At 47.3% G+C, this 12,252-nt stretch overlaps 1 protein-coding gene across 1 annotated transcript in view; it reads right to left on the bottom strand.

The window, feature by feature from the left end:
• LOC109866897 (semaphorin-3E-like) overlaps nucleotides 1-12,051 on the bottom strand; it is a 29,357-nt gene extending 17,306 nt beyond the window's left edge. The window contains exons 1-5 of the mRNA XM_031802150.1: nucleotides 11,992-12,051; nucleotides 10,119-10,238; nucleotides 5,752-5,845; nucleotides 5,231-5,347; nucleotides 149-291 (exon numbers count right to left, since the gene is read on the bottom strand). Of these exons, the coding sequence (XP_031658010.1) occupies nucleotides 149-291; nucleotides 5,231-5,347; nucleotides 5,752-5,845; nucleotides 10,119-10,238; nucleotides 11,992-12,009 (492 nt within the window). The 5' untranslated portion in view covers nucleotides 12,010-12,051. The remainder of the gene's footprint in view (nucleotides 1-148; nucleotides 292-5,230; nucleotides 5,348-5,751; nucleotides 5,846-10,118; nucleotides 10,239-11,991) is intronic.
• Nucleotides 12,052-12,252: the final 201 nt, after the last annotated feature.

Below are 12,252 nucleotides of genomic sequence, written 5' to 3'. Positions count from 1 at the left end.
ATTGGGTATGATTTTTAAAATACATTTTTAATTCAGGCTGTAACCCAACAAAATGTGGAATAAGTGAAGGGGTGTGAATACTTTGAAGGCACTGTATATGGGGATATTCTGGCATGCAGGATAAAGCAAAGCATTAGTCCGTTCTCACCGCACAGACCCGTCCCACCCTGGTGTAAACAGCCTTGTTAACCCCCTCTGCATCCGTCCCTCTCTCCGTGAAGAAGAAGTAGACCTTGTCATCATCCCTGTCATTGTTATCAGGAATCACCACTGACCCAATAAACTTAGGCTCTGGAGGAAAGATGACAGTTTCAAGAAAGAGAAGTTGAAATTGACCATGTAATGTAATTTAGCTTTCCAGTACAAACCTTACTGTGCTGTCCTGGAAATGTCACGCAATCTACTTTCATTCAACTTCATTCAGCGTGAAAGCACATACACCGCGAGTACAAAACATCAAGAACACCTGCTTTTTCCATGACATAGACTGAACAGGTTTATCCAGGTGAATGGAGTGTAGATGAAGGGGAGGAGACAGGTTAATGAAGGATTGTGTATGTGTCAGTGGAGGCTGCTGAGGGGAGGACAGCTCATAACAGATCATGGAATGGAATGAAACACTTTCCAGCCATTACACTACATTCCAGCCAGGTAAGTGTGCCATTCAGAGGGTGAACTCAATATTAGGAAGGTGTTCCTAAAGGTTGGTATACTCAGAGTATACTGTATAGTTTGTGAAAAAGGTACTGTTGGTATTATTATTGTAAATATATGTTTAATCCTCCGTTGTTAAGACAATGGAAAGGTCAGATAGTTTATAACCTAAATGTTGAAAGTGAGTGGGCAACGGGGAGAAACAAAATGGTGTAGTTTGAGGCCATGTGGAAGAGAGTGGTGCGGGTGCTGGAGATGGGGGTGTGAGCAGGTGGGTCTGGGCAGGTGTGACGTTGTTGATGAGAGTGGTGCGGGTGCTGGAGATGGGGGTGTGAGCAGGTGGGTCTGGGCAGGTGTGACGTTGTTGATGAGAGTGGTGCGGGCGCTGGAGATGGGGGTGTGAGCAGGTGGGTCTGGGCAGGTGTGACGTTGTTGATGAGAGTGGTGCGGGAGCTCGAGATGGGGGAGTGAGCAGGTGGGTCTGGGCAGGTGTGACGTTGTTGATGAGAGTGGTGCGGGCGCTGGAGATGGGGGAGTGAGCAGGTGGGTCTGGGCAGGTGTGACGTTGATGAGAGTGGTGCGGGCGCTGGAGATGGGGGAGTGAGCAGGTGGGTCTGGGCAGGTGTGACGTTGTTGATGAGAGTGGTGCGGGCGCTGGAGATGGGGGTGTGAGCAGGTGGGTCTGGGCAGGTGTGACGTTGTTGATGAGAGTGGTGCGGGCGCTGGAGATGGGGGTGTGAGCAGGTGGGTCTGGGCAGGTGTGACGTTGTTGATGAGAGTGGTGCGGGCGCTGGAGATGGGGGAGTGAGCAGGTGGGTCTGGGCAGGTGTGACGTTGTTGATGAGAGTGGTGCGGGCGCTGGAGATGGGGGTGTGAGCAGGTGGGTCGGGGCAGGTGTGACGTTGTTGATGAGAGTGGTGCGGGCGCTGGAGATGGGGGTGTGAGCAGGTGGGTCTGGGCAGGTGTGACGTTGTTGATGAGAGTGGTGCGGGCGCTGGAGATGGGGGAGTAAGCAGGTAGGTCTGGGCAGGTGTGACGTTGTTGATGAGAGTGGTGCGGGCGCTGGAGATGGGGGTGTGAGCAGGTGGGTCTGGGCAGGTGTGACGTTGTTGATGAGAGTGGTGCGGGTGCTGGAGATGGGGTTGTGAGCAGGTGGGTCTGGGCAGGTGTGACGTTGTTGATGAGAGTGGTGCGGGCGCTGGAGATGGGGGTGTGAGAAGGTGGGTCTGGGCATGTGTGACGTTGTTGATGAGAGTGGTGCGGGTGCTGGAGATGGGGGTGTGAGCAGGTGGGTCTGGGCAGGTGTGACGTTGTTGATGAGAGTGGTGCGGGTGCTGGAGATGGGGGTGTGAGCAGGTGGGTCTGGGCAGGTGTGACGTTGTTGATGAGAGTGGTGCGGGCGCTGGAGATGGGGGTGTGAACAGGTGGGTCTGGGCAGGTGTGACGTTGTTGATGAGAGTGGTGCGGGTGCTGGAGATGGGGGTGTGAGCAGGTGGGTCTGGGCAGGTGTGACGTTGTTGATGAGAGTGGTGCGGGTGCTGGAGATGGGGGTGTGAGCAGGTGGGTCTGGGCAGGTGTGACGTTGTTGATGAGAGTGGTGCGGGCGCTGGAGATGGGGGTGTGAGCAGGTGGGTCGGGGCAGGTGTGACGTTGTTGATGAGAGTGGTGCGGGTGCTGGAGATGGGGGTGTGAGCAGGTGGGTCTGGGCAGGTGTGACGTTGTTGATGAGAGTGGTGCGGGCGCTGGAGATGGGGGAGTAAGCAGGTAGGTCTGGGCAGGTGTGACGTTGTTGATGAGAGTGGTGCGGGCGCTGGAGATGGGGGTGTGAGCAGGTGGGTCTGGGCAGGTGTGACGTTGTTGATGAGAGTGGTGCGGGTGCTGGAGATGGGGTTGTGAGCAGGTGGGTCTGGGCAGGTGTGACGTTGTTGATGAGAGTGGTGCGGGCGCTGGAGATGGGGGTGTGAGAAGGTGGGTCTGGGCATGTGTGACGTTGTTGATGAGAGTGGTGCGGGTGCTGGAGATGGGGGTGTGAGCAGGTGGGTCTGGGCAGGTGTGACGTTGTTGATGAGAGTGGTGCGGGTGCTGGAGATGGGGGTGTGAGCAGGTGGGTCTGGGCAGGTGTGACGTTGTTGATGAGAGTGGTGCGGGCGCTGGAGATGGGGGTGTGAACAGGTGGGTCTGGGCAGGTGTGACGTTGTTGATGAGAGTGGTGCGGGTGCTGGAGATGGGGGTGTGAGCAGGTGGGTCTGGGCAGGTGTGACGTTGTTGATGAGAGTGGTGCGGGTGCTGGAGATGGGGGTGTGAGCAGGTGGGTCTGGGCAGGTGTGACGTTGTTGATGAGAGTGGTGCGGGTGCTGGAGATGGGGGTGTGAGCAGGTGGGTCTGGGCAGGTGTGACATTGAGGTTTGTATGTGTATGTTCTGTATTGTTAAAGAAAAGGAAATAACATCGTTCAAAAAAATGAAATACATGTTTAAGTATTCAGTGTATCCATTTGGGAAAATGAAATATATGTTTAAGTATTCAGTGTATCCATTTGGGAAAATGAAATACATGTTTAAGTATTCAGTGTATCCATTTGGGAAAATGAAATACATGTTTAAGTATTCAGTGTATCCATTTGGGAAAATGAAATACATGTTTAAGTATTCAGTGTATCCATTTGGGAAAATGAAATACATGTTTAAGTATTCAGTGTATCCATTTGGGAAAATGAAATACATGTTTAAGTATTCAGTGTATCCATTTGGGAAAATGAAATACATGTTTAAGTATTCAGTGTATCCATTTGGGAAAATGAAATACATGTTTAAGTATTCAGTGTATCCATTTGGGAAAATGAAATACATGTTTAAGTATTCAGTGTATCCATTTGGGAAAATGAAATACATGTTTAAGTATTCAGTGTATCCATTTGGGAAAATGAAATACATGTTTAAGTATTCAGTGTATCCATTTGGGAAAATGAAATACATGTTTAAGTATTCAGTGTATCCATTTGGGAAAATGAAATACATGTTTAAGTATTCAGTGTATCCATTTGGGAAAATGAAATACATGTTTAAGTATTCAGTGTATCCATTTGGGAAAATGAAATACATGTTTAAGTATTCAGTGTATCCATTTGGGAAAATGAAATACATGTTTAAGTATTCAGTGTATCCATTTGGGAAAATGAAATACATGTTTAAGTATTCAGTGTATCCATTTGGGAAAATGAAACCAGTTTTCAGTTTTAAAAAGCGCTTACTATAAGAGAACTTGTATCAACATAAGCAAATAGGAAATTCCCCATGTCACAGAGATTCAATAGGGACTACACCATCATTTCTGCTGTTAATTAAGAGAGAATTCTGCTCACGCAATTGTTATTTGTGAAATAAGGTAAGCTATGACTTCACTGTGTTTTTGATGAACCCCCAGACTGAAATGTTAAAGGTAGCCCATATGATATGTAGAATTCGCTCCGACATTACCTGGATGCTCAAATTCTAAAATATTCACCTAATTTCAGTTTAAAAGTGGAGAGAATCATTGCACAATCTAAACTGATGGGAAAATATTTTCAATTACCCAAAATATCTTATTTTCAGCTGTTTGAAGCTGGTGTACAAAAGAGCAAAAATAAGTAAAAGCTCAATTTAAGGACCGGGAGAAACATAGAAATAGCACATGTAGAACAGAACTACCACTTATCACAGTTGCTTTCAATGAGAATGAAAGATATATCAATTACACTTCTATGTGAATTTGGTTGTGTCGCCACAAAGCTACGTACTGGACCTCTTCAGTATGTAGTATATAGTTATTCAGAAGTTAAACATGTTTCAGGCCTAAAAGTTCATGGTTCATTTTTATTTGTTTCCTCATTGGGGGCAGCAGGTAGCCTAGGGGTTAGAGTGTTGGGCCAGTAACAAACGGTTGCTAGATCAAATCCCAGAGGTGACAAGGTAAAAACCTGCCATTCTTCCCCTGAATAAGGCACTGTTCCTAGGCTATCATTGTAAGTAAAAATGTGTTCTTAACTGAGTTGCCTAGTTAAATAAAACTATTGGAAAGGCATTCATACCTATTGATGACTGCAGGCGCTGCTGGAGCCAGCATGGTTAATAACTCAACTATTTTGTGTAAAGTCATTTGTCATGGTCATTTTATTTCCTAATACATATATCTATATAGTATCCGATCCTACAGTACACATTCATTGAGGACCGCTATGTCCCGAAAATAACCCATGTTGCCTACGATTGTGGTGAGACTGTATATGTTGAAGTCATGTGATCAGATGGAGCCAAGGTCAGTCATGTGATTCACTATTGAGACATATGAACGTTTGCTACGATAAAGGGAAAGTTACAATTACTCTCTTCACGTGAATGTTCATCAAAAAGGCATTGACCATAATCACAGTGTACTGGTCAGAGGTTTATTTATTTTTTACATTTGATCTTGTCCTGGTGGTAAATGGAACAATCTGGAAACCTGATGAATAACTAAATCAATACAATCTAATTAAAGTAATTTCAACATATTATTATCTACATCAAACCTGATACATAAATGCCCAGCCACTGACCATTGAGCTGTTGTCTGTCGTCTCTCTCAGTGCGTGTGTAGCTCTGGTTGTTCAGTCGACACAGAGCTGCATCATTCTCCCAGTAGTCTGTGTACAGGCCAATATACAGCTCTCCTCCTAACAAACACACAGAGAAGTATACAAACCAGATGTTTCACAGGAGTTTTACACTTCCGGTTTTTTCACACAGACATACAATGAATAACAAAATTACAATCAATTGCAAATGTTGGTGATTTTGGGAAACTATGTTTAGTTATTTATCACAACCAATACTTTATTTCCACATGGTGGCAGCATTGTGCTAAAACTAAACCTGCCTCTGAGCACTGTGCAATACTCAGTAACAGCAATTCTACTAGACTAGAGTACGAGTCTTGAAAAGGGTTTGGGTTAACGTGCCTGACTGAGACAGAGAGACAACTGGGATAAGAACATACTGTGTCATGAAACACAAAAGAAGGTAGAAAGTGAAAGAACAGAAGTGAAAATGCGTTGTATTATGTGATAGGTATTCTTACTGTCCAGGGTGGATGTAACGGGGCTGTTGTGGTCGTAGGGACATCTCCCTCTGCCGCTCTCTATACTCTGCTCCTCCAGTTCAAACTGCCTGACCTGGGGACCAAAAAGTAGCAGTGAGAACACACACGCATGCTGACACATGCACACACAGCGACGTCCCTGAGCTTGACCTTAGCCATATCAGAGGACACGCATGCTGACACATGCACACACAGCGACATCCCCGAGCTTGACCTTAGCCAGAGCGTGTGGCCTGGTGCCAGAGGAAGATTCTTTGTTTTTCCTGATGGTGCTGTTGTCACAGGTCCTCTCAGACTGACAGTGGATTATATAAACTAAACTAACTCACAGGCCAAACAAACACACTCCCTTTCTCTCAGAGGACACACATGCTACCTCTAAGTACCATCTCTCTCTCTCACACACTCTTGCTTCTCTCTCTCTCTCTCTCTCTCTCTCTCTCTCTCTCTCTCTGTCACACACTCTTGCTTCTCTCTCTCTCTCTCTCTCTCTCTCTCTCTCTGTCACACACTCTTGCTTCTCTCTCTCTCTCTCTCTCTCTCTCTCTCTCTCTCTCTCTCTCTCTCTCTCTCTCTCACACACACTCTTGCTTCTCTCTCTCTCTCTCTCTCACACACACACTCTTGCTTCTCTCTCTCTCTCTCTCTCTCTCTCTCTCTCTCTCTCTCTCCATTTCTCAGAAGACACATAAACTAACTGCCAGTAGGCTACCATTGTCACGCCCTGACCTTAGAGATCCTTTTTATTCTCTATTTTGGTTAGGTCAGGGTGTGACTAGGCTGGGTAGTCTAGTTTTTTCAACTCTATGTTGGCCTGGTATGGTTCCCAATCAGAGGCAGCGGTCTATCGTTGTCTCTGATTGGGGATCATATTTAGGCAGCCTTTTTTTCCACTGGGTGGGATCTTGTTTTTCTGTAGTGCCTGTGAACACTGCATTTACTTCACGTTCTATTTGTTCTGTATTGTTTTGTGTTTCATTTATTAAAACATGTGAAACTCTACGCACGCTGTGCCTTGGTCCATTTAGTCTAACAACGATCGTGACAACCATAGACATTCAAATGTCAAATGTCAATGTTTTACCTACAGATTCCATATTACTGTATCTCATATTACTGTATTGACTGTATTTCTATTATTTAAAAACAAACGTATTATGTGTGCAGTTCTTTATTAGCATTTTTGTTATTTGTTACATATTTATTAAAACCTAGCATTACTACAAATGTTTCTGAAATTGAGACAGATATATAGTATTGAATAAATTCATTGAACAATCTCTTTCATAATTTCGATAAACAATAAAAGCTAATTTACCAACATTTCTTAAAATGGATATATATATATATTTTTTTTTTAAATCTCGTCATTTATGTCACTCCTTGTGTATCTCTGTGTTTCACTGTCAGGTGAATAAACAAACTTCCCTTCTCTCTCTCTCTCTCTCAGGAGACACAAATTGACCAGTGAATTGACCAGTGAATGTGTTCATACACTTATTAGGTTCACAAAAATGGTTTGTTCCTGCAGACAGTGAGTCACGTGGCCGTGGCTTGCTATATAAAGCAGGGAGACAGGCATCCAGTTACTGTTCTCTCGAACGTTAGAATGGGCAAAACGAGTGACCTAAACAAAAAACATCCAGTCATTGGCAGTCCTGTGGGCAAAAACAGCTTGTTGATGAGATGTCAAAGGAGAATGGCAAAAAGTACAACAATGGTGTGCAGAACGGTATCTTGGAACTCACAACTCGTTGGTCCTTGTCACGGATGGGCTATTTCAGCAGATGACCACTCCACACCGGGTATCCATAGCCGCAGGAACTAGGGGTGCTCAGGGTGCTGCAGCACCCCCTGAAAAATCATAATTATATATTGTGATTTTCTTCACTCCAATTCGCATACCTCTTGTAACGGATCTCGTCCTCCTCTTCTGAGGAGGAGTAGCGAGAAGGATCGGAGGACCAATGCGCAGCGTGGTAAGTGTCCATAATGTTTAATCAAATACAACAGAACACTGGAACAAAACAATAAACATGAATAAACGAAACAGTCCCGTGTGGCAACAAACACTGACACGGAAGACAAACACCCACAACTCAAAAGTGAAACCAGGCTACCTAAGTTCTCAATCAGGGACAATAATTGACAGCTGCCTCTGATTGAGAACCATACTAGGCCAAACACAGAAATCCCAAATTATAGAAAAACGAACATAGACACCCACCCACCCAACTCACGCCCTGACCATACTAAAACAAAGACATAACAAAGGAAGTAAGGTCAGAACGTGACAGTACCCCCACCCCCCCAAAGGTGCGGACTCCGGCCGCAAAACCTAAACCTATAGGGGAGGGTCTGGGTGGGTGGGTGTCTATGTTCGTTTTTCTATCATTTGGGATTTCTGTGTTTGGCCTAGTATGGTTCTCAATCAGAGGCAGCTGTCAATCATTGTCCCTGATTGAGAATCATACTTAGGTAACCTGGTTTCACTTTTGAGTTGTGGGTGTTTGTTTTCCGTGTCAGTGTTTGTTGCCACACGGGACTGTTTCGTTTATTCACGTTTATTGTTTTGTTCCAGTGTTCTGTTGTGTTTGATTAAACATTATGGACACTTACCATGGGAAATGAAGGGCGGAGCACGCCCCCATCCACATCAAAGGAGCTGTAGTTAGCAGGTTGAGAGCTTCAAGTTCTTTGGTTTCCACATCACTAAGGAATTATCATGGTCCATACACATCAACACAGTCATGAAGAGGGCATGACAACGCCTCTAGGCCCTCAGAATGCTGAAAAGGGCCTTCTGATCCTCAAAAAGTTCTACAGCTGCACCAATGAGAGCATCTTGACTGACTGCATCATCGCTTGGTATGGCAACTGCTTGGCATCTGACCTCAAGGCGCTACAGAGGGTAGTGAGTACAGGCCAGCACATCACTGGGCCCAGTTTCCTGCCATCCAGGACCTCTGTTAAAGACTCCAACCACCCAAGTCATTGACTGTTCCCTCTGCTACCGCATGGCAAGTGGTACTGATGCACCAAGTCCGGAACCAATAGGACACTGAACAGCTTCTACCCCCCCTTCTACCCCAAGCCATGTTTCATGAGCTGAAATGAAAGATCCCAGACATTTTCCATAAGCACAAAAAGCTTATTTCTCTGAAATGTTGTGTACAAATTTGTTTACATCCCTGTTAGTGAGCATTTCTCCTTTGCCAAGATAATCCATCCACCTGACAGGTGTGGCACATCAAGAAAATTATTAAACAGCATGATCATTACACAGATGCACCTTGTGCTGGGTACAATAAAAGGCCACTCTAAAATGTGCAGTTTTGTGACACAACACAATGCCACAGATGTCTGAAGTTTTCTCTGCCACAAGCCGTCTACAACAGAGTTTTAGAGAATTTGTCAGTACATCCAACCTTCCTCACAACCGCAGACCAATTGTATGGCGTTGTGTGGGCGAGCGGTTTGATGATGTCTACATTGTGAACAGAGTGCCCCGTGGTGGCGGTGGAGTTGTGGTATGGGCAGGCATAAGCTACGGACAATGAACACAATTGCATTTTATCGATGGCAATTTGAATGCACAGAGATATTGAGACAAGATCCTGAGGCCCATTGTGAGGCCCATTGTTTTAATGTGTCTGTGACCAGCAGATGCATTTCTGTATTCCCAGTCATGTGAAATCCATAGATTAGGGCCTAATAAAATCATTTAAATTGAGTAATTTGCTTATATGAACTGTTACTCAGTAAAATCTTTGAAATTGTTGCACGTTGCATTTATATTTTTGTTAACCAATAGAGTTAACCAATAGCTACCCGGACTATCTGCATTGACCCTTTTTGCACTCATCACATACACTGCTGTTACTTTTTATTATTATTCCTGTTGCCTAGGCACTTTATCCCTACGTATATGTACATATCTACCCCAATTACCATGTATCCCTGCACATCGACATGGTACTGCTGCCCCGTGTATGTCGCCAAGTTATCATTACTCATTTTGTATTGTTCTTTGTATTATTATTTTCCTGTTGTTCTATTTTTTCTTTCTCTCTGCATTGTTGGGAAGGGCCTATAAGTAAGCATTTCACTGTTAGTCTACACCTGTTGTTTACGAAGCATGTAACAAATGCAATTTGATTTTAGTCAGAATTTTGTGTGTGCAAAATTGAGCAACTTTTCCATGGCCAGAAGAATTCAGGCTGTTCTGTAGGCAAAGGGGGTGCCACCCAGTACTAGATGTGTGTACCTAATAAACTGACCATTGAGTGTATATCAGCCCCAATGGTAACTCCAAGTCAACAAACAACCCTCCCAACCCTGCTCACCTGTCCTGTGTGTCCCACCCTGATTTTGGCACAGTGAGGATTAAATGCTCCTGTTCCGCAGGCCAACAGGTGGGTGGTGTTATACCGATGCAGCACCTTGATGTAGTTAGCACACTCTGGCTGTAGGGAGAGAGAGGGCAGAGGGATGGAGGAAGGTAGAGGGGAGAAGGGAGGGAGGGAGGGAGGGCAGAGGGATGGAGGAAGGTAGAGGGGAGAAGGGAGGGAGGGAGGGCAGAGGGATGGAGGAAGGTAGAGGGGAGCAGGGAGGGAGGGGAGGGGGGGGAGGGAGGGAGGGAGGGCAGAGGGATGGAGGGAGGGGCAGAGGGATGGAGGAAGGTAGAGGGGAGCAGGGAGGAAGGAAGGGGAGAGGGATGGAGGAAGTTAGAGGGGAGCAGGAGGGAGGGAGGGAGGGAGGGCAGAGGGATGGAGGAAGGTAGAGGGGAGAAGGGAGGGAGGGAGGGCAGAGGGATGGAGGAAGGTAGAGGGGAGCAGGGAGGGAGGGAGGGAGGGAGGGGCAGAGGGATGGAGGAAGGTAGAGGGGAGCAGGGTGGGAGGGAGGGAGGGCAGAGGGATGGAGGAAGGTAGAGGGGAGCAGGGAGGGAGGGAGGGAGGGCAGAGGATGGAGGAAGGTAGAGGGGAGAAGGAGGAAGGAGGGAGGGCAGAGGGATGGAGGAAGGTAGAGGGGAGCAGGGAGGGAGGGAGGGAGGGCAGAGGGATGGAGGAAGATAGAGGGAGCAGGAAGGGAGGGAGGGAGGGCAGAGGGATGGAGGAAGGTAGAGGGGAGCAGAGAGGGAGGAGGGAGGGAGGGCAGAGGGATGGAGGAAGGTAGAGAGGAGCAGAGGGGGAGAGGGCAGAGGGATGGAGGAAGGTAGAGGGGAGCAGGGAGGGAGGGAGGGAGGGCAGAGGGATGGAGGAGATAGAGGGGAGAAGGGAGGGAGGGAGGGAGGGAGGGAGGGAGGGAGGAGGGAGGGAGGGAGGGAGGGAGGGAGGGAGGGAGGGAGGGAGGGAGGGAGAGGAGGGAGGGAGGGAGGGAGGGAGGGCAGAGGGAGGGAGGGAAGGAAGGGAGGGGCAGAGGGGATGGAGGAAGGATAGAGGGAGCAGGGAGGAGGGCAGAGGGATGGAAGGAAGAATCGAGGGAGCAGGGAGGGAGGGAGAAGAGGGCAGAGGGGATGGAGGAAAGGTAGAGGGGAGCAGGAGGGAGAGAGAGAGGGGCAGGGAAGGAAATTGGGAGGAAGTTAGAGGGGCAGCAGGGAGGGAGGGGGGAGGGAGGGGATGGAGGAATGTAGAGGGGAGAAGGGAGGAGGGACGGGCAGAGGGATAGGAGGAAGGTAGAGGGGAGCAGGAGAGGGGGAGAGGGCAGGGGATGGAGGAAGGTAGAGGGGAGCAGGGAGGGAGCGAGGGCCAGAGGGATGGAGGAAGGTAGAGGGGAGCAGCGGAGGGGAGGGAGGGCAGAGGGATGGAGCAAGGTAGAGGGGAGCAGGGGAGGGAGGGAGGAGGGAGGGAGGGCAGAGGGATGGAGGACGGTAGAGGGGAGCAGGGAGGAGGGAGGAGGGCAGAGGGATGGAGGAAGGTAGAGGGAGCAGGAGGGAGGAGGGAGAGGGCAGAGGGATGGAGGAAGGTAGAGGGGAGCAGGGAGGGAGGGAGGGAGAGGGCAGAGGGATGGAGGAAGATATTTTTATTTTTTATTTTACCTTTATTTAACTAGGGCAAGTCAGATAAGAACAAATTCTTATTTTCAATGACGGCCTAGGAACAGTGGGTTAACTGCCTGTTCAGGGGCCAGAACGACAGATTTGAAGGGTAACTATGACACATTACATTTTTGAATAAATTCCGGAGTGCTACAAACGTTAGAATGATCAGATGATGTTACCTTCTCTCTGCCTTTCATCAGACAATCTTCTACCTGCGACACAGAGCTGGTCCAGTCGATCTGGGGAGAAATGACAATACATAACACACCAACACATGCATATCCACATGCACATGCACATGCAACACACACTCACATACACAATGTATGTCTGTTTGACTGGTGTGCATCATAACATGTTGTGTCATGTATGTCCCTCTCTATCATCATTAAAGATACTATCTCATCAGTGACAAAATATACACATTTATTTACAATAAT

Source organism: Oncorhynchus kisutch, linkage group LG22 (assembly GCF_002021735.2).
Source record: "Oncorhynchus kisutch isolate 150728-3 linkage group LG22, Okis_V2, whole genome shotgun sequence".
Lineage (NCBI taxonomy): Eukaryota > Metazoa > Chordata > Actinopteri > Salmoniformes > Salmonidae > Oncorhynchus > Oncorhynchus kisutch.
The sequence above is the reverse complement of the archived record's forward strand: the minus strand, read 5'-3'. Positions and strand labels throughout refer to the sequence as shown.